This window comes from Varanus komodoensis, unplaced genomic scaffold (genome assembly GCF_004798865.1).
Source record: "Varanus komodoensis strain SLA01 unplaced genomic scaffold, ASM479886v1 scaffold67, whole genome shotgun sequence".
Taxonomy (NCBI): Eukaryota; Metazoa; Chordata; class Lepidosauria; order Squamata; family Varanidae; genus Varanus; species Varanus komodoensis.
In genome coordinates, this window is record NW_025336308.1 from 2,602,973 (window position 1) to 2,625,481 (window position 22,509).

At 46.8% G+C, this 22,509-nt stretch overlaps 1 protein-coding gene across 1 annotated transcript in view; it reads right to left on the reverse strand.

Annotated features, from left to right (window-relative positions):
* Window positions 1-22,509, reverse strand: part of NEO1 (neogenin 1) — a 104,647-nt gene that overhangs the window by 17,706 nt on the left and 64,432 nt on the right. Inside the window, exons 8-20 of the mRNA XM_044450497.1 lie at window positions 16,250-16,409; window positions 14,262-14,416; window positions 12,871-13,019; window positions 11,641-11,779; window positions 11,312-11,361; window positions 10,468-10,612; window positions 8,735-8,845; window positions 7,698-7,892; window positions 7,011-7,106; window positions 5,979-6,154; window positions 5,570-5,708; window positions 4,169-4,276; window positions 945-1,139 (exon numbers count right to left, since the gene is read on the reverse strand). Of these exons, the coding sequence (XP_044306432.1) occupies window positions 945-1,139; window positions 4,169-4,276; window positions 5,570-5,708; window positions 5,979-6,154; window positions 7,011-7,106; window positions 7,698-7,892; window positions 8,735-8,845; window positions 10,468-10,612; window positions 11,312-11,361; window positions 11,641-11,779; window positions 12,871-13,019; window positions 14,262-14,416; window positions 16,250-16,409 (1,818 nt within the window). The remainder of the gene's footprint in view (window positions 1-944; window positions 1,140-4,168; window positions 4,277-5,569; window positions 5,709-5,978; window positions 6,155-7,010; window positions 7,107-7,697; window positions 7,893-8,734; window positions 8,846-10,467; window positions 10,613-11,311; window positions 11,362-11,640; window positions 11,780-12,870; window positions 13,020-14,261; window positions 14,417-16,249; window positions 16,410-22,509) is intronic.

Consider the following 22,509-nt stretch of genomic DNA (forward strand, 5'->3'; position numbering starts at 1 on the left):
CACAGAGAGAGAGAGAGAGAGAGAGAGAGAGAGAGAGAGAGAGAGAGAGAGAGCCCTTTTCAGAAGAGCTTTTTACTTGGCATTTAACAGTAGAAATGCTGCCAACAAGACCACTCTACTCCTTGCAAGAGAAGAAATGACAAAGAAAGCAGGTCTGCTGGTTTACCTTGGTCATTAGACATTTTATCTGAAGATTCAGCTACCGGGGCAAGCACAGGGGAAGAAACAAGAAAAAGATCATCAAATCTGAGGGAATGACCAAAATTCACTGGCACAGAAGTACTACTCTCTTGGCATGGAAAATTAATGCTGCCACCACAGAACTAAGCACTTACCTGGCAGGCTGTTTTCCACTTTTTGGTTCTTGTCCACACATTACAGAACAGAACACTTAGATCCCGTAAGAAAATTACTCATGCATGTTTAGGAATATTGCAAATACTCAGGCAAATGCTTTGCACCATCTCCCAGGTACTCATCGATTATCATGCGCACGCTCACCGCACGCTCGTCTGGACTACATGAGTCTCAAGCGTGTGTTCTAAGGAAGGGAACACACAGTGAACTGCATACTATATCGTCACTCACAGGACACTACTAACGAACACGCGAACATAAACATTTACGAGTTCGCACAGCCCTTGGTGCATGAACCACGGACACGTCCCGTCGACACAAATGTTCTTAAAATTGCTTCCCGGTGTCTTCGTTTTGGTAGATACAGTTTCATAACCCTAACTGCTCCTTTCGCGGGCCACAAGCAAAATGAAATGACTTGCCCTCACAAGCAGGATAGTCATAAAAATGCAGCGAGAGCACAAGCTTACGGCAAAATGCCGCGCTCTCCTCATCTTTTCCAGCAGCGGGCCAAATTAATAATGCACCCAAGGCGCACCTCGTAGGCTTTTAATCAGAAAACACGCCGATGCGTGGAGGCAGCCTACCTTTGGGCGTTCTGAACTGCACGGCCTCGGACATGGGGCCCATGCCTTTGGAGTTGCGGGCCTGGATCTTGAAATAATAGGCGGTGTCGAGAGTGAGCTCTTGTATCTGGTGCGTCAGCCGGTTTCCCACCACTGGCTCAATGACCCAGTCGTGTATTTCCGCATTGACGTCTGTGCTGTAGTAAATGATGTACCCTGCACAGAGAGGCACAGAAGAACAAGCAAGCGTTTGGTTGCGAAGGTGCATTCCCAAGGGCTCTGAAGGGTTGAGAACGTGAAGCAGAAGGACTGACAACTAGACGGAGGAAACCATGTTCATGTTTCCTTGCAGCTCTGTATCAGTGGAGACACCCAAGCAATTGAGCACTTCATTACAGCTACTAAAGACGGGAAATCAGGTTATTTCCTCAATTAGTGGCTAAGGACCTGCTAGACAGCTGATTATGCCCCCGGCCCATTCTTGGCTCCTACTTTATGCGAGTTCTAGTTCTTATTCAGGAGGCTGCATCCCACAGATATTCAGTGCTTAGATTCTGTGGTGTGTTGACATTGTCTCTTCATAGGAATTGCTGAACAAATGTTTGATTTGGTATAATGCTAATATTATAGGTACTGGATATTATCAACCGATATGTTTTCAGTACATCTAAACTTTGTTCGCTTTAAATGAACCAGAATGGTTGACTTCCTGATGTTCTATATGGCTACTTTATAGCTATGGCTTCCGTATTTATATTGTATATTCTGTGAACCACTTTAAGTATCACTTTGTGGAAAAATGTGGGGCTCATGTATTGCTGAAGTTGCAGAAAGTATATTCTGGAGCCAACTGCTTTTTCAGTGTACCAAAATAACATGTACATTGGCCCTTTCCTCCTGTGAGAAAGCTCTTGAGTTGAGTCACGTTGGATATTCTTTACAAAAACGATTACAACTATCAAATACCAGCTTGAGACCTGCCATTCTTAAAGAGCAAAAATGAATTGCTTGGAAGCAAAAGGAAGAACACAAAATGTCCTGCTGCTTTTTATCAAAGCAGACAGCCACAAGTAAATATGAAGGGAGAGATGCCACAATGCGTAATTTCATACCACCATCTATGCCCTTGGCTATTGCGTCTGCTCATCACACCTTTCCCCTGAAGGGAACAAACCGCAGGAAAACTACGAAGACGCAACATACTCAGAATCATGGCTATCTCACATGGTTAGTTCAAGGTGGGAATATTTTTTTCAAGTCCGACAAGAGCGCCTTCTACAGAACTCAACGCGGAGCTCCGCGCTGGGGGTGCAGAACGATGTGCGAGGGGGAAGTTCTTATCCTGGAGGCTGATCTGATTCGATTTCACATCTCGGCGAACAGTTATCAAGCAGCAGGGGCAGGACCCCCTGGATAAAGCGAGGGAAATGGCATGGGCTCGTGTATAACATGGTGATGCCTTAGCATCCTCTTGTTCCAAAAGGCCCTGCGCAACTTTCAGATTTCAGGCTTTTAGGAGATACTCCACCAGAGGGCAGCCCTCTCACGCCGCTCGTCCGGCATCGCCCAGTTCAAGGTTCTTCGGAGAGATCTGGCAGGTGGGCAGTGGCTCGTGCCAACGGCGGGGGTGGGGGCTGTTCGCCTGGTGTTTGCATGTGCAGGAGCTGGGAAGGGGGCCACCTCTCTCCACAGACAGACTTCAACCACCCTGGCCTATGAACTATGCGTACCCTTAAGCTACCTCTGCAGTGTACACAGACACACACACACACAAGTACACACATGATTTGCGGCGGGTGCAATCCTGCCCAGCCCTCCTGCCACCAGAAATGACTGTGCCCCCCACTTCCTGAACCTATTAAGGGCTGGCACTTGAAAGGGTACAATCAACATGCCAGACTCTTTTTACAAACTCAGGAGTCATCTGCTATCCATCTGGTATCAGTAATAAATACAGAGTATATTGTCAAAGAATGGATCTTAGAATACCCAGACTGAAATGGTGCATGCAACCAAAATGCTTATTAAATTGGTAAGTGTCACCCATCATAGGTAAACCTACCAATAACAGGGCATGGACTGTGGAAATCACAAAGACTGCTCCGCCATTAACGCAAATCCCAGTAGCTGCTCTCAATCAGTTTTGTACAGAAGAAAATGACTGATATTCATGGAGAGCCTAAGCATGTGTTTCTGCAGAGTGACTTCGGGACATTTCAAAAGGATTTGGAATTTGGAATCTAAGCATTTCAAACAAATCGTAAGAAAGAAGCCCTCCGCTGAATCGTATCTGCTGGCATGCGGCCTCTGAGCGTGGAGGTTCCATAAAACCATCATGACCAACGGCTACTGATATTCGCTCATTTGCCCACACTTCTTTCAACGCCATCTCAGTCCGACGCACCCACATAGCGTGCGGGAGTGAATTCCACTTTAACTAAGCCCTGTGTAAACTGCTTCCTGCAGTCTGGCCTGGATCGCCCACGATTCACCTTCTTTCAGGCATTGGTCGCCTAGCCCTTCTTTGTCCAGACAGAATAGCTAATGGCCAAGAATTCTGGGAATTGTAGTACAAAACATCCAAAGGGCACTTGGGGAAGTTGGGACACAACATGAATTCCAATCTCAACTGAAGCACAAAGGTGAAGAAAAGAGTGAAGTCGGCAGAGTGGAAACTTGTCTTCAAGAAGCTGATAGTTACTTGCCGGTATTACCATCTTACACCTGTGTTGATGTAATGGCACAATCCTATGGATTCCCATTATTCTCTGCAAGGTATCACAGGATTACCTGGAGTCCCAGCTCCGGGGTCCTGTGGCCGAAACTGACCATCCTGGCCAACTGCAGGGCGTAAGGTGTAGGGTCACCACTGTCTCACACTGTGCATCCAGTGTGGACGGCAACAGTTGTGCCCAGCGTGTCTTACTTTAAAGTTTGTAAGGACTCTTAGCAAACATTTGATTCTACGGAATTAAAACCTCATCCAACCGTTTATGCTTTTATTTATCATATAACGGTAATGTTAAAAAAGAGATAAACATTCAAGCAGCAATTATTTCAACTGAAAAAAGTGGACCTGGCACAAAGGTAACACAATCCAACTTTTTTTAAAAGACCAAAAGACAACAAAATGAATAGAATTCTTCTACTAGTGCTCTCCAACTTTTTAATAATTTCCTTACATAACCTTAACCCTAATCTGAACAGCACTGTAAGTCTGCTAAGATACCCAGAAGACGCTTCACCTGTAATTTTGCCATTGGCTTCAGACGGAGGCTGCCAGTTGACTATGATGGTTCGGGGCTTTCCTTCTTTGCTCACCACTGTTACGTCCTTTGGAGGAGAAGTTGGAACTGCAAGAAAATATGTAAATTAAACTCACATTAAATTATATTACCTTTATTAGTAATTGTTCTTTACCAGAGAAATTTTTCAGCTATAAAATTGCCAGAATAATTAAATATTTTCTGCTGAAGTAGCATTGTGAACACTCAAAATTTTAAGGTTTTCAGTCTCTTTGGAGCAGTTTTTTTCCTCATGTTCGTGTGTCACTAAATACTCTTGTCTCTTCCACAGGGAATCCTAACCCAGCATCTGTAGCTCTGACAAGGTCCAGAGCATCATATTCAACAGTAACCTTATCCATCACTTTGAATGCATGGATATTGTGTTTTTGTTTAACGGTAGGGTATCAGGCACAAAAGCTTTTCATTGTCATTTCTACCTGCTTTTGTACAACCTAGAAACATGGTGTTTAGTTCTTTGGGCGATTGGGATCGACATAACTTAAGAATGGGCTTTAAATTGATTAACTGAGTAAGAATAGAAGCAACTGGAAGTCAAAGAAGTGAAAATCGCTAGCCCCTACTCAAATTTAAACAGCCTTCATAGATTTCAAATGATAGGAGTTCTATCATTTGGATACAACATGAACTGATGCTCTAGGCTTGAACGTCATCTTACATGGCAGACTGGATAGACAAAGATGGAACACTAAATTTTGTAAAATTTCAAATAACTTGCTTTTCTGTGGAACTGGGAACAAAAATTGCTCAGTACAATTAAAATTGTATTAATTCCACAAGGTTTCTCTCCACTGTGCAGCTAGGCTCTTACTGTGTGTACTTTAAAGATTTTTTAACATTTGGGGCATTCATTCATATTTTCCCTAATTAACATTAAGCTTGTTTTCCCGTAATGTAAAAAGGTAAAAATGAAAAACAAGGAACTAAGGAGATAGATCAGGAAAAGCTTATCCACAAATTTAGGTCTTTTGATGGCTGAAATTGCCTGATCATTAAGTCTCTCTCGTCCAGCAAATCACATTAAAATGAAAGGAATTTGTAGCTGTTATTGCTTCAAGGATCAGATCACAGCTTGTCTGATCTTACTCGTTAAATAATTAAATAGTCTCCCAATTAATTATTAACTGCTAAGTTATTTCTTGGCAGCTATTAAGATATAATGTGAGTGTGAAACATTTTTTTTAGTTTTTTAAACATCTGTTGCATAGTAAATCTAATTATTTGCAGAGGCCATCTCTTTTGTTCAAAGAATTTACAAATTCTTTCACATGCTGAAAAAAAAATCCAGGACAAGCAACCAGTACGAAGCGAACTTGTTTCCGAGGGACTCCGTGACAATACCTAGCTCAAAGGTAGTTCCATGTGCCGTCATACTCCAGGTACTCGATCTCCGCCCTTTGGTCACCATCACAGAGAACTCGTACAAAGTGTTTGGTTTTAAGCCACTCACTAGGAAGCTTAAGGTGGTTGTATTTGCCGTCTGGAAGAATCAAAGGTCACAAAATGAGAAGTTCCGCACTGCAGATGCTGACTACCCATCCGGCGTATCAACTTGTTCCATCTTCATTTGTGCTCCGCATGAACTACATTCAGCTAGAGCTAAGTTTCCAAAGCTATTTTGCCCAAGTGCACATGCGCTCTTTCTCTTTGGTCGGATAAAATCACCAAGACCTATGTTCGGAGATTTTTGCTGGCCGTAAATTTGGGTTGGCAAAATGCCTTAGGCGCTCCTCTCGGCAGCTTTTATTACCTTGTACTTTGTGTTTGCCGGGATGTTGGTTTTCCAGCGGACCGTGTAGTAGCGTGCATCGGAGACCTTCTGGTTCTTCGGCAGAGAGTTGTCTGCCCAGGTAATTCGTATGGTGTCATGGCTCAGTATGGAAGCCTGAACTCCCACCGGTGGCATCATAGGGGAGGGATCTGGCACTGGAGTGTACGGAGCATTAACAACAAATAAATCAACCTCAGAAGTGTCTAAGAGATTGATGGGTAAAAGTAGGGTATTACAATAAAAAAGAAAGAAGGTGGCATTATATGTGAAGAGAAACAAAAGGGTGAAATGCCGGGTAATACGATGAGATGGAAGGTGAGAATGGAGAAAAAGAGAGAAAAGCCAGAATTAATAGGCAACATTAGACCAGCACAAAAGTCCAGCGATGCTTTTGATTCCTTCTTAAGAGTCATACCATAAGCAGAGATTAAAACATTTAAGCAGCCTGTTGCAAAAGTCACGAAATCACCGGATCAAAATTGTGAATGCACATTTCAAATTAAGATCTTCGGTATTAGGTGCATCACAACATTAATTTATCCCAGCTCCAAAGTGGCTTTGGATAAACAAGGTAGAATTAGCATCTAACACGGACCGTTAATAACAGTATTAAGGAAAAAGCCCACATAACACATCAAAGTCAGGAGTGCTCGGATCTTGGAGGCACATACCAAATACGAATAGAGATGTTCAAAAGGCACGAGTGCAAATGTGCTCACAGTTGAACAAATGCAGCTTATTGGGAATGTCTGCATAAAAGTGGCCACAGTTTAATGTAAAACAAATATTTGCATAGAATATATGCCATGGCCAATATTTACTTATGAGCGTGTGGCAGTATCAGTTGTGAGGTAAATTCATGCTAGGCCCTAACGTCCACTAGATTGGAATGCTCCATTTAAAATATGATCCAACAAATTATTTATATAAAGAAGCCATCTGCAAACCACGATACGCTGCGATCGGCTTGAACCTCAGGGTGCAAACAAACGGGGCAGGCTTCATCTTTACCTGTGTAGGCCCGGGTAACAGCGCTCTCGTACAGGGGGATCCCTTCCCCAACGTTGTTGTATGCTTTCAAAGTTATGACATAATGAGAGCTGGGATCTAAAGAAAAAGAGGGGAAAAGCACATTTTTTTATTACAGAAGCCTATTTATTACTACTTCTCCTATTGAACCTTTTTTGGTAAAAGAGTTTCAGACATGCTTGGACACAGAAAGTGATCCGAGAGTGAAACCAAAGCATTCTTTGTTTCCTCAGAGTACACTAGAAGGGATAGCTTCTCTCTCCCTTGGGCTAAAGAAATATTTATATTTACAGATTTTTTTTAAAGAGCAAGGCTCATAACTCACTGAACTTTACTAATGCTACTGCAGCTGTTGATTTTTATTAACTGTTTGTATTAATTTGGAATTTCCGAGCTTATATAGAATGAAAACATTCTCTGTAACATGGATCTTGCTTTCATATTGTTTTGGAAACTACAAAGTCATTCAAGTGGATGATGGAAGTAGACACATTTAATTTACAGGTGAGCCCTAAATGAAATAATAGAAAGGCGGTGCTTTTAACATAGAAACAGAGCGAGTCAGAAGGGGCCTCTTGGGCCATCTAGTCTGACCCCCGGCATACCCAGGTCAATGCTGCTTTTAGTTAGTTGGCAAACTCAAATGCTGCCATTAGGTGCGTTCCTTACCCAAGTTCTCAATAGTGTAGTATCGCTGCTTGTAATCCACTTTGATGGTCTGGGCATGGGGGCTCCCAACGCCATAGCCAATGGCATAGCCTCTGACCACAATGTTCTGGTTCTCCGGAGGGGTCCAGCTCACAACTATACTTGTGACAAGGGGACGCACGTGCAGGGAGCTTGGAACTTCTGGAACCCGGGATTCTATAAAAAAGAGAAAGGATCACTCACCCACGTGAGCGAGGATGTGTTCCATCTGGAGGGTGTACTAGCTTGCCGAGGGAGAACGCTGAGCTCCTGGGCTTACAGAGCCACCGCGATGCCTAAGGGTGAAGACCACCCCTTCCAACGGCCGATGGCACCGCGGTGCGAAGCTCTGTCCGCTACTGTTCTCACGGCAAAAACTGAGCTCTGGAAGGGGAGAGACTCCACTACCTTTTGCATTTTTCCACACTATGAGCAACACCAGCAAGCTGCTGTTTCAGCACGTGGACCCTGTAGCGCCTGCGGTGCCATCAGGGGGCTGTAACAATTAGAGCAGGCGTCCCCAGGTTGCCCCTGAGGGAAGCAAGGCCCTCTGGGGCAGGGGGAACGCAGCCCCTTTGCCAAGGCGGCAGCTGCAGCGCGCCCACCCTGGTGCCTCGCGGCCGCCCTTCCGTTCTTCGCTGCTGGGATGCCCTACGGCCTTGCCCTGATCCAGCTCCAGCGGCTGCACCAGAAGTAATGTGGTGGCACGAGCCACACGGGCATCCAGATGCAGAGCCACGTGTATCTTACGTTCTCTCCAGCGGGATGGTCCTCTCCATCAGCCGCTGCAACTAGATAAAGGAGCGTGGCTGGGCTGGGCGGCGTCCCAGCCTTGTTTTCCCCAAGAACAGAGGCATGTGCCCTCAATTCCATCACCCAAGCAGGTGCCTCATGCAAAGACGGAAGGGATGCCAAAACCGACCAACCGACCGACCACACAGCACCAAATGTTTTCTCCTAGGCCCGTGTGCTTTCCATACAGGTACTTCCACATTCGGAGTGCATTGCTGTATCCATACCATCCAGGTCACTTTCAAACGTTTCTGCTGATATCCAGTCCGTAGACAACCCTGTGCCGTTGACGGTTAAGGCAGCCACCCGGAAGCTGTATTCTGTGCCTCGTTCCAGCCCTGATACATAATGCACACGTTAAACATCGTTTCCAGCAGTGGCTGTGAAGTCGCTGCCTCTGATTAAAACATCAACAATTCTAACATTCTGATATGTCACAGCTTGGTAATACAGAACTAAATGAGTATCTAAATGAATTGCCATACGGTTATTATTTCTGGAATATAATTTGGATCAGGTCTGACACAGAGGGAGCTCGCTGGATGCCACAGGCTTTGGCCTTTTGCCTCAGGTGGCTACCGGAGCGTGGCCCAAGGCCATCAACCATCCCTGCAGCGAGACCTCAACACATTCAAGTGGCACAGATTACTGGCACGGCAATGACAAAGTCAACTGCAAAAGAGCCTGAGAGTAACTTGTTTGTTACAAACAGAAAACATTGCTCGTCAGATAATCCATTAACCCTTTTGTCTGCAGAACAGGAATCTTTTACATCGCTCTTAAAACAAAACCTCATCAAAGACCTTAAAATTTGACTAATCCCTCTTGATTAAGGACCGTTCATCTCCACATACATGAACATGGCATTCAGAACAGGTGAACTTCCATTCTTCCTGCCCGTAAGAGGGCACTCCTAAATGGGTTGGGCCCTTCCTCTGGGACCAGGAAGGCAAGGCAGAAGAGTCATTTCCTGAGGGACCGGAACGAGCCGCTCCCCGGGATGACTAAACAATCGGTTAAAAAGTAATAAATGCGGAAACGAGAAGGTGGCCAAGACCCCCAGTGAGCAAAGGAGATATGGCCAAGGGCGGACCAAAGCTCTGCCGAACAATGAGGGCAAGTGAAATCTCCCCCGCCCCCATGAATTATGAACAGCAGAGAACATAATGAAGGGAATCAGCTTCTGAGCAAGTCCAGGAAGAACAACAGCCATGCCATTGATGACGGCTAGACCTCCCTGATCTGTTTGGAGAGCCAGAGCAAGAACAGGAGCTGCAGGAGGAACCGCGGCTGTTGGAAGAGCAGCTGCACAGCGGAAGCGGTGATGATGTTTAGGCCTCAGTGTTGGCATAGTTTATTTGAAGTGGCCGTGGGGACCCCCCACCCACACCCGGCCTGCAAAGCCTCCTCCAATGGCTCAAGGGGAACCCAGGGTCCATCACGCCAGAGCGCCCAGCTCCACCGGGAGCCAGTCCCTGAAGGTACGTGCCGCGCCTTCAGGAAAGGTCCCCGGTGAAGCAGCTCCCTTTGTCTGGGGCTTTCCAACTTGGCCTCACCAACTCGGCACGCCACCCCTGGAAGGCTGGGCAGGAGGGGATGTGCCCACCCCCGTGGAAAATAGACCCCTGCCCCGATTTAGAGCTACAAGATCATACTCTGATAAAGGTACGCTGGCAATGTTTAATCTCTGCCACTTCCTACAGTTTGTACTGCTGTTTGCAAAATTTATCTTTATTATTCTTTTGAGATTTTAAAATGTGTTTTCTTAATAAAATATTTAAATGACCCTGCAGCATTTTTTACACTGCCCGACACAGAACGTACTCAAAACACGCCAGGCTGAGCAAATCACGCTTCAGTGCTCCTTAGAAGCGTCTCCCCTCCTTCACCCCGGACACAGGGAGCACGTGCCAGATGGCCTGGCCGCGACTCGGGGGCATCGGAGCACCAACCCACTCGCCTTCGATTAGCTGGGAGAGCTGCGTCCCCACGATGCTCTCCGCCACGTCGCTCTTGCGCGTCACTTTCCGGTAGCGGATCTTATAGCCCGTGATTTTCCCGTTGTGCGTCCCTGCCGGGGGCGGCTGCCAGTGCATCGCAATGCTCTGTGGGAAGTTAACGGGCATCAAAAATCCCGCTCATCGCGTTAAACCACGCTAACTCGCACGCTCCATCAATCTGGCCCAAGAAACAATTTATATGTAATCTGCAATACGGTGTACAAATGTACATAACATTTTAGGCATTAAAATGATCTGTCTGGAAGAGGCTCGGCCGATCAAACTGCTGAGAAGAGTGGTTTATTTTCATTCCCGCACGTCTGAGGAATTACATGGTAGACTATGGAAATTCTTCAAACACAGTTTTGTATACAATCTACATTTTATTCCTCTTCTATACTAAAGAATCCACGTATTATACTCTGAAACATTAACACTACTTATCTCCAATGATTCTGAAGCAAAGGATGGCTTTATCCAGTGGGTTGGCTAGAACAGATGATACCAGCCAACACCTGCTCTAAGTTTAAGCACAGAAACCTTAAATTGTGTCAAACACATACAAATTCCAGGCAGCTAAAGAAGCCAGCTGACCTACGTGGAAAGGAGGATTTCTAACTCCTGACAGACTCAAGATCTGAGCAAATACAATCAGGCACCCCTGAAGGATAAAAGCAGAATGCACAGTTGTCAGATGAGGAAGAGTCACTTTGAAAAATGGCTGGATATAGTGCTAAGCTCCCAATGGATTAGGTTCTGCTGCTGCTGAACTGCATCTTCAGAAATAAACTGACAGCATCTTACCTTGGAGTTTTGCACTTCTAGGGTTAGGTTCTGTGGTGGAGCACTAGGAACTAGAAAAAATTAAAAGATTTCAAAACCCATTCAAATATGTGGTTCCAAATTTTTAAAAACACTAGTATCATACATGACATTCTAGGCAACTTCTCCATATTTATGCACTTAATAGCCAGACTGGATTCACAGGAACAAAATGCATATTTTATAGCACAAACCATGCCTTGTGCCGAACACTGGATATCCAAGAGCAGTCAGAAAGAAAATCCTGACCTTGATTACAGGGATGGAACCAAAAATGGTGGAACCACATTTCCGAATCAGAAGACTCTCACCATCTGACAGGGTTCGGACAACGACATCCTGTGTAGAAACGCCTGGACCGTGTTTATTGTAGGCCACAACTCGAAAACTGTATTCTGTGTATTTTTTCAAACCAGGGACTGTGTATGAAAGTCCGCCAACTTCAACATCCTGTATTTGAAAAGATAAATATTGCAACTTCAGAAAATCCTTCTTCCGTAAACCTTTTAAAGAAAACGGCAGCTCTCTCGGTCGGAGCCAGAGTCACGAAACGAGGGGCACGCTCAGAGCGGCTGCCCTGAAACCGTCCTCCAGACGGCGGTCCCTTCTTCGCCCACTCTTCTGCACAGCCTGATTTCAACTCCCCTCTTGCACTTCCTGCTACGATGCATGCAGGAAACCTCCGAGTCGCTACGTGCTCAGGGACCTGCTTGGTGCTTTCTCGACCAAGATGTGGAGGCTTCCTAAATCCCAACTCTCTCAGCCAAACTACGCTGCCACGTGGGTTTTGGTATCTCTTACTGGATGGGCCCGGCAGTCTTCTGAGCAGGCTCAGTTAATTACTCGGGTTGACGCAGCAATTAGGGCAGAACATTTGCCAATTTCTGCTTTTAGTACAAGAGGCTGGACCTTCCTGTCACCCCTAAAAAGTGACCAGCTCTTATCCGCCTGGGTCTGATTTCTCCCACCAGATAGTCCAGGGTCACCTGGGGAATGTTATCGAGGTGCCTACGTAACTGGTGGGAGTAGCAACTCATGGAAAAAACAGACAGACAAAACATTGAAAGAGGGCCGCTCTTGACACTGGGTGTAAGCGTTCGCAAGCCCAGGTCCCACTGCAGCGGCTGGGCCCCAGTTGAACTGCAGTTTACATAATGCTGATCTGTGCCAAGAAGCCTGGGTCATCTAACTACCCTGCAGCCTCTCTTGTCACTTAAAATTGGTTGTGCTAACCTGTAAGCGGCAAGGCGCAGGCGAAATCAAGGAAAGAAATCAGTACATCTTCATCAGAATCTGACTGGTTCACCTGAACTGGTTTTGACAATTACTTCAAATTCTGAGAATAGGACATGCTTAGGAATGATGCCAAGTAGAAAACATTGTTTCTGTTGCTCTTAGCATACTGGTACTGCCACCAAAATCTCAAAATAAACCCAGAAGGAACAGTGACAGCGTACTGTATCATTTTACTATGCATGTACCATAGAAGCTTTGAATTCGAATGCTACTACATGTTCTTAAGAAGAATGGATGGGCCGTACCTGCTCATTTTCTGTCCCCTTCTCCATATAGTATAACTTGTAGTTCTGGATTTCTCCATTGCCAGATAACGGTGTTTCCCAGCTGACAGCGACTGATGTTGGGGAGATGGCATAGGCCCGGATATTGGGGGCTGGGCCAGGAAGCTGGACTGAAAAATATATTGTACTTTATATTGCTTATCGGAAGCAGAGGGTCCTGAAATCAGTTCCCCCAGAATTCTAAACAGAACTGTATAGAAGCATACAAAGCATTAAGCACGTAAAACGTATGGAGGGCTATACCCTGGAGCCCATGATGGACGCGCAAGCTGCCTTTCCCTGAGTCCGGCAAGAACTGAACCGTGGACTCTCTCCTTCGCAGGGGCCTGAAACGCTGGAGAACTACACAATGCGCTGGCCTGCGTGTCACCATAAACCGACATTTACTGAGATGGGAATCCGCCTTGAGCTCACGTACCCTCTACTCCTCCGCAGGACCAAAAGCATTTCTGACTGGTTACTGCTTTGTCCGAACCTGACCAGGTATGGTTCATTTGGGGGGGAAATAAACACAATTTTAACCCACGAGATACGAAGTGGCTTGTTTCCACAACCATAGTTAAGAATAACCACATTTAGGGCTGGGGTGCAGTGCTAAACAGGAGCAAAATATTCCAATCTCCTCCTTGTGTCTTTAAAGAAAAGAGGGGGGAAGAAGCACGCGAGCCCAAGGCCTCTCTCCAAAAGTCAGCACGGCGACGCCTCATGGCCAGTGCATCCAGGTCATAGATGAAAACGGGATAAACAAGACTCTCTTAGCAGTAAAACAGAGAATAAATCAGTCCAGCAACATGGCCAGGGCTGCCTTTGAAGATGACGTTGGTAAAGAGCTGAAGAGGAGCACATTCCGGCCTCTGCCAAAGGCCAGCAGATCAGGAGAGGCCGGGCCCAAGCACAGCCAGCAGAGGAGCAGCCGCGGGGAGGCTGCTTCCCTCCCCCTCACTGAAAAGAAATCTATACGCAAGAGCTGGTGCCCGTGTCTGCACTTTCCTCCTCTCACCCAAACCCTTTTCCTTCTGTGCCACGTCATTTGCACTGTCAACCTGAGGCCAGGGAGAGTCTCACTGCGCTTTGCAACCTGATCTGGGACCCCGACTTGGCTGCAATGCAGGTGTTAGTAATTTCACTTCAGCTTAAGATCCCACGGTTACTGTTACTGCTATTTAATCATTATACTCCAGCTTAAGCTTTCTTTGGGTCTCGCTCATGTCAGGCGGTGAAAGCACGGTCAGGATCATACACAAGTGCATGGCAGCTGCATCAGAGGACGCTTGCCCACCTATTTTCTGAGAACCAGCGTTCCTCTGCCGTGGCAACGGCAACAAGCGGGATGGAGCAAAGCCTTGTGTTACCTTCTGGCTGCGTCGCCACCTTGAGTGGCACTGAGCTTTCTCCCGGCCCTTGTTTGTTGTGAGCGACCACTCTGAAGACGTAAACCGTCTCCGGCATCAGGTTCTGGATGGTCACTTGCATCTCCCCCGGGTGGCTTGTGTTCTCCACACGCTCCCTTAAGAAAAGCAAACAAGCCAAAACATATGACTGGATGGATGGATGAACCGGGTGGCATGAACGCAGGCACACGAGAGAAGACTTCAGGGGGCAGAAATAAGGAATGTGCCACGCTTCTAAGTAGCAAATGATGTCACAGTAAAGATCAGCATGCAGGCATGTAGTAATAGCGACAGGCTTCCTGGGGCCACAACTTTGCTCCGAAGATGCAGCGTTCAGTGACAGAGTGCTGTGAAAGGCCCTGCTCATCTAGAAGTATTATCCGGGGGGCCCCCGCTGCAGAGTTGCAGGTGCTACAGCATATTTTTATTTATTTATTTGGAGCATTTGTATGCTGTCCCATCGCATAGCCTCGGGACAGCTTACATAAATAAAACAAAACATAATGCAGATAAAATCCAGATCCACCCTGGCTGCAGATTAAAACCTATAAGCTGATATTAAAAGTTATTAAAATATAATTGAAATAAAAAGGTCTTCGCCTGGCGCTGAAAAATAAATAGCGACGGCGCCAGGCGGACCTCTCTGGGGAGCGCATTCCACAGATGGGGCGCCACTGCAGAGAAAGCCCTCCTCCAGGTACTTTGCCTCCTAGTGTCTTTCACGGAGGGTTCCCGGAGGAGGGCCTCTGCTGCATACAGGTCGGCTGCAGCATGGAACACGAAATTCAGAGAGGACGGGCTGCTCTAGCCAAGCAAAACAGCCGGTCCGGGCAGAGGGGCCAACTCGTTCTGGCAGGCTCCCTGAAAGACGCTTCTGCACTCTGGGGGAGGGCGGCTGTCGTCTCAGCTCGGCATCTTCCAGCTCAGGTGGCAGCGGTGGCCAAAAGTACCTTTACCTGCTTAGTTTGCACCAGCTGAGATTCTGCCTAAGGAAAAGTTCTAGCCTCAGGTACATCCAGACAAAGATGGCATGGGAATTTTCATTTCTTGCTTCTCATCAGCCATTTGGAGCGCCCTCCAATAGAAGGCTTGCAGTGTTCTGCCAGACTTGCGGAATAACCCTATGCATTCCCCCTTGATATTATACTCCACTGAACATAAACACGCAGAAGAACACACTACATGAAAATATCCTAATTATGCTTTTTAAAAAATCTGTCTGCCAAGCGCACAGCTCTGACAATACCAATACACAAGAAAATGCGATTGCGATTCCAAAACAGAATCAGCTACAGCATTTCTAAGCATAGTGCAGCTCCACCAAACAGCAAATCTGTAGCACCTCTGAGACCGGGGCCTCCAGTGCTTATCTGAACGTCAGAGCAAGCTCATATGGGTGCAGGTGATCCTTCATACGTCTTAAGAGAAAGTAAACACCTAAAATCATTTTAACAAAGGACTTGCTCCTCCTCTAAAGAATTCTTCTGGGACTTGCTTTATCCATCCTGTAGACTGGACTTTTCCATTTAAGCTATTTATTTATTTGGAAGGTATCTACAGAACCACTTAAAACATCCCAGTCCTAGATTCACCCAGTACTGGAGCAAAAAAAACAGTGAGAGGCCCTTCAGATTCTGTGCCTTTGAAAAGATTTCTGCATAAGAGCAGGAGCCAAGGGAAACCTTCTAAACTTTCTGTAGAACTAAATAAGGAACCCTCCTTTGCACCAAATAAAGATTTTAGGCCAAGCCATGGCAAGAGTCTGCAAGGAATCAACCGTCTCTCCCTCCTTGGATTTATAAATACTTGATTTTGATCTCCACTGGCAGTGTCACATACAAGCTTCATATGCAATGGGGTGCTGGTGCTTCAAAACGTGGAAACTGCCAGAAGTTCAAACAGGGTTTCTTAAATTTCAACCCACTCCAGCAACGCGCCGGTTGGTGTACCTGTTTACAGCTTCCTTGGTGTAAAACACGGAGTAGGTGAGATTATCTCCATGTGGATCAGACGCAGGTGCCCTCCAGGTCAGCTTGATGAAGCGGGTGGAGACCAGGGAAGCCACGACATCTCGCGGGGCAGAAGGAAGGGGTCCAGTCGGCGCTGGCGCTAGATGGTCAGTAGTGGCACTGGTCAGTGAAGTGGGAGGTAATGTTGGGATGGCAACATCTTGTCATGTGCAAACAGTGGGGAATATGGAGGGCAAACATCACGACGATTTAAAGAGAAAACAGAAAAAACCAAAAAAGAAATAAACAAAACCACGATGGGAAACGAAACAAAATGAACACACAAAAAAGGCCATTAAACTGAAGGCTGGCATGCAGGCAAAAAGGTCACTACGGAAAACTAATGGGAGATATCAAAGGAGACATCGCTATTGGGCAGGCGGTCAAAGCTCTCCGTCATAATGGAAGTGGGAAGGAAAGGGAAGGGTGAAAACTGAGGATGCAGCTTCATCTCATAAAAGAAACATCTGCTTCTGACAATTAAACTTTGTTATGCTGCAGTATTCCGTTTTTTAGAAACTGTCTACTCCATGCCGTCAATGAAACACACTCTGATAATTTCCATTTTCACTTGTACAACTGAAGCACATCATCCGTGCTATGCTCAACAATAAACCACCTATGGATTATAGGTTCCCCAGCTCTTCTGTGCAGATTGTGAGTAGCTCAGTTGCATAATCAACCTGCTTTATAACCTGTTATATTATCATCTGGAGCCTGAATAGACGGAAATGGTTCACAGCCAGGGCAGGAGAGGTTTGAAAAGGAGATGCAGGAATCTCAGTCTTTCACCGCAGCTGCATTTTCTTCATGCAACATTATTCCTCATAATTTATCAACTCCGTATTTAGCATATGGGGCACTTCCCCATAAATGGGGGAGCAACCACGTGATGCTTCATCTTCCAAACCGAGCGGCCATCATGTGGGAACACGGGCGGAGGTGTTCTTAATACACACAGGCACAATTCCGTATAACAATGCGTTCAGTTTAAGTTAAGGTTGGATTCGGATGCAATCGTACTTAAAACAGCCCCATTGCACTCAAGAGGACCTAACTAATATAAGTCACATTGATGTCCAAAGGTCTCCTCTAGCTTATGACCAAACCTGGGTTCAATCTCTCTCATTTAATTTAAGTCACTTTGAGCAGTGTTACAAAACACTTTAAAAGGAACACTTCCTTTGATTTTAAAATATCGATGAAAACATACAGATATGGGTGCATTCTATTTTCTTAGAAATCTAGAGTATTGCAGCTAGCAAAGGTCTAGAAATAGTCTTATTTAACTTTCCTGTCTCCTCCCCTTTCCACTGGATTCAGTTTTGCAACAGAAAGACCAGCTTATGGTGCACAGGCCTCATTTCACCCCCCAAATACTCTGGGAGGCGCAAGAGCAGACACACGCTAGGAGAGAGCCAGTGTGACGGGGGAGCTACTGGGCTGGACCGGAGATCTGAGACTGCCATGTTCTAGCCCACACTCATGTGGCGCTTCTGCGCCGGTCGCTCACAATGCTCACTCTCAGCCTAAACAACCTCACAGGGCTGTTGTTCTTAATATAAAATGAAGCGATGGAGGCTGCCGCGTGTTCCTGACGAGAAAATGTGGGACGTAAATGCAGTGCGACGGTGATGGCGATGCCTCTGAAAACACCAGCGCTCATTAAGCCATCGCGCATGACTGCAAGGAAAAGCTTCTATGTCCGATGAACCTCCTCAGATATATAGAGATGGGAAGACCAAACAAATAAACTTCAGAATGGAGTGAATCTGGGAAGAAGCAGGTTTTTATCTTGTGCATTTGCAATTACCTCGGGCAGCAAAGTGGATTACTGTTTTCAAGAGGGACACAAGGAAAGCACCCCAGAGGAGGCACGTCTGTGGCAGGACTGAAGTCAGAGCAGAGGAAGAGCCGCTCTGGCTGAGCGACGAGCGCCGCTATCTACCGTGCAACGATCCCGCACCAAGCGAGCCATCCGTCATCACTAGCCTTGAACACTCAGGCTCCAGACATTGTAAGGCACTTCGCAAGTGAAAGCACACCGGGGGGGGGGGGGGGAAAATCGGAGCCGCTCCCAGCCCCTTAACCCCAATCAGGACCAGTTTGTAGCCAAACTCCACCAGTGCTTAGGCATCAGGGCTCACCTGTGCGGCTGCCCAAAAGCCACACCTGTGGTGGGGATGCAAACAGCAGTGCGGGCACATGGGCAATTCTGGCAATAGGGCGGCTGCATGAGAGAGACCTCCACTCCCAGCCCTTCCTTCCTTCCTTCCTCTTGACGGCCCTTCCCCCAAATCACCAGAGTGTTTCAGAAGAGGAAGCAAGGTGGCCACATCCTGACCTCTCCAGACTCCTCCCCACCCACCAAAACATGCCCTTTCCCCTCTCTGCAGGCTCGCTTTCCTGGCTCCAGGGATTTTTTCCATGGCAGCTGTGAGGGGAAGGGGGCCAGAGCGCCGATTCCCACCTCTGAATTGGTGCGCTATCTTTGACCTCAGACCTCAGAACACAACGTACCTGTGCCCCTCAGATCCTGCTCTCCAGCCTGTGTTTCGCTACTTCTTCACAAACTGCAGATGTGCTCTGTGGGGGGCCATTATGGAAAAACACCCTTTTCCTAACTAGCACGTTCCTCCTCCTCGGGGAGCCTCGCTTGGTACCAGCCTGTTATCTATTTGGCAGTACATCTTTGCTTGTCTGACTAATGGAGCTCTCTTGTATCTCGTCTGCTTCACTGTACCCGAGTTTTAGTGTTAGCGTATCGTTTTCCAACAACTGTGGCCTACTTTGGGAAGCTGTTTACCTAAATATCAGCATACAAAATATTTAAATAGTTACTGCACGACACACCAAACACGACCAAGCCGTGTTCCAGGGAGCACTTACCAAGCTGTGATAGCGGAGCTGAAATGCCTAGTCCAGCCTATGCGCTGCAGATGCCCAGGCTTGGCAAAACCTTCTTCCGCAGGAACATGGTTCCCCGGCCGTCACACACTTTCATTAAACATCCACATGAACAAAGAATCCTGTTTAAACTGCAGGCTTCACAGCCTTGGACCCAAGCGAGGCCAGGCGGCAAAGCAGCAAGGCAAGCTGCATCTTTCCTTGCTGTGCATCATGGATACAGGTGAATAGCAAGCCGGCTGCTGCCGGAGAGGCTGGTTCCTACTGCAGAGGAGCTGAGGAGGTGCGGCGACTTCTTCCATACAGGTCTCCCCAGCAGCGGTTGAAGGAGCTCAAGGAGCAGGCAAGATTGCCGGCCCGGACAAGGTGCCGGAGCAGCCGCAGGTGCCTCCCACCAGATCTGCCTCAGCTAAAGGAAGCTCCGGACATTCCCCCCGTGCTTATGATGCGCCGTGACCATGTACAAGGGCGCTGCAATTTTTGCCCTCCTTTTGCTTGATGGGCCTTCGCAACCAGACCCCGACACGCTCGGACAAGTTAGCGTGCAAAGCAAACGTGCTGGGGCACAAGCTCGGGGCGTGAACGGCTGCACCTGCCCTGGGCTTCTCTTACAACCGAATGCAGGTGATTCCGCAGAGCAGCACAGCGCCTGGAGCGGCTTCCCCCATCCCTGCAGCGTGACTGCAATGTTTAAAGCCGCTGCAGTCGGAATCGAGATTGCATACAGCAGACACATAACGAGCACATATTGTATCAGCGTGTAATATATTAATGCGATGTATATTATAGCATAAAATAAATGACATTTCTCCAGCTTTAAGCCAATTTAAACTTCATCCTCTTGTTTTAAGTGTTTCAAAGAACATATTTTTCAGCAACTTAGCACAGGAAATAGTGCCATTACCAGCAATATTTTGTGGAAAATAGCAGAAATACTTTAAATTCCTGAGGCATGCTATTGTATGAGAAGCATTTCTAGATTCCATTGTGTTTTTTCAAAACCTCTCAAGCAAATGTATTTCACCCAAAAGGTTAAATGAGATTTATCGAATAGTTGCAAATGCCTTTATCATTATTTTTGTTATGAAAGTATGTCACAATTTCTGATTTTACCTCCTCCTGTCCCTCCGTAAATTTTAATCCCCTGCTTCCCCTTCAGCTGTGGATTAAATTATGTCCTAGTTTTAACTTTAGAATTAGGAGTAGACAAATACCAAAATATTGATCCCCCGAACTGAATAAAACACGAAGCATCTCAGGCACTCAGCAGGCACCTGCGGCCACAAAGCCACAAGTACAGCCTCCTGCTACGTACGGCAGGCCTGATCCGTACACTGCCAAGGCCGCGCACACCCTACTCCTTTCTGTGCCTGAAAAAGAGACGACACAGGTCACTCATTAAACCAAGTGGTTTGAGCGCATGAAGCTCCAGGTTCAAGACGGAGCTCCCAGTGAAGCCAAGGAGAGCAGCTTCTCCCATTCACAGATCTAGAGTGCGCTCGTCAGGTGTGCCTTGCCAAGGGATTCCCTGGCGTCGCATCAGGGAGCAGCCCATCCGTGCGCGCTGCATCACAGCTAATGCTCCCCTTAGCAAGGCCGCTCTTCCAGAGTCCGGGGATGCCTTGCCCCGGAAGTGTGTCTTTCTTTAAAGATCTACATCTCCCACTTGGTTGAAAACCTGCCATGTCGAGGCTGCAGACCTCCTTCATCCGATGACAGCAAGCCGCTCCTGACAAATTCCCTGGCAGATGAAAGACAAGCTCTCATCTGACGGTTTGGTTCATCCGGAGGTGACGTGTGACAAATCCTGGCTATCTGCAAGGCTCCACTGGAAACGACGACTCCAGTGGGGAACCTGCATCCCTGCTGCTTCTCTTACACCCTGCAGATGCGACTGCATGAGCAGGGAACGCTCCTTTCTCAACTGGGACATACTGGCAGGACTCCTGCAACATGCCCAGTCCAGAAACAAGCACTTCTGCTTGTTTTTAACTGCCCCCAGAAGCATGAAATCTTTGTTTTGCATGTCGCAGGTGCCTCCTATGGCAGGGTGCAGCAGAATCACAGGGGCGCGGGCCTTCCATGTGAAGAAGCAGACTGGATCCTTCCCTTCTAGCAGATTTAGTCATGAAGGGCCCCAGCTGGCCATGTGAAAAAGACGGAGCAGGCAAACATTGGCGAATCATGGCTGGCCTGTCCTTTGCAGGCACGGACTGAAAGCACCTAACCTAGGAATCTATCAGAACGGAGGGAAAGAAGACACACTAGGCATGCTGGCTCTCAGGCAGCCTTGATTTGTCAGGCTGTTACAGGAAGTGAGAATGAGCGAGATCCGAAAGATATGAAATGAGGGGTGGGGGTGATCATCGCACCAGGCACAACTGGGACGATGAGGTCAGCTAACAGAATGGCAGTTCTCAAAATGTAGCATTATGTAATTTTTCAATCTGGAAACATAACATTCATTTTTACTTATGTTAAATGTTTTAATTTAGATAATAATACATTAAAATATTCCTAATTTTTCAAAAGAATGCCATTGCTTATAATACAGAACTCCAATTACCATAATTATTTGCCCTGAGAACTGAATACAATATTCAATGACTATTTCTTTCTTTAAAATTGTATATTCCCTTTTTTCCTTCATTAACCCTAATGGAACTCATTAACAGTGCCATTATGACTAGATCCCATAAATTCATCATCCGTTCTAAAATAAAAGGAATCCTACTTTTACCAGTCGCAAGCGCAAGCATCTTTGGCTGCCACAAGCATGTGGAACGGTGATTTTTTTCCTTTAGAAATGGTAGCTTTCAATGTGCTGACCGAACAGAGCCTGAAGCTTTTCCTTCTTTAAGATTTTATTTTAAAGCTTATTTGGCAGTGTCAACTGGAGGCAGCCCTCAGTTGCCATTTACTATTTATGCTTCAAAATCCATCTCGGAGCCAATTCGTGATTCCTGGCAGCAGTGGAGAAGACATACAAATGGCCTGGAGATGAATGAGAGACGAATGAAGAGAAAGGACGGGGAGGGCGGAGAGCCGAGTGGGGCGAATGAAGATGTGAAAAATGTCAGAGGGAGGAATTAATGGCTCCGGCGCAAATTGCAAAAATGGCAAGGAGGTTTGGTACATCATCGCGAGGCTTCCTCAGCAAACGCGGGCTAGGCTCGCATGCGACGGCAGCCCCACAGGTCTAGTTACACCTGCACGCGCCCGCACGGCACCTGTAGGTCCGCCAGCCCTCGGGTACCTCAAGGACAAGTCGCAGCGGGCTGTTGTGTTGCGCC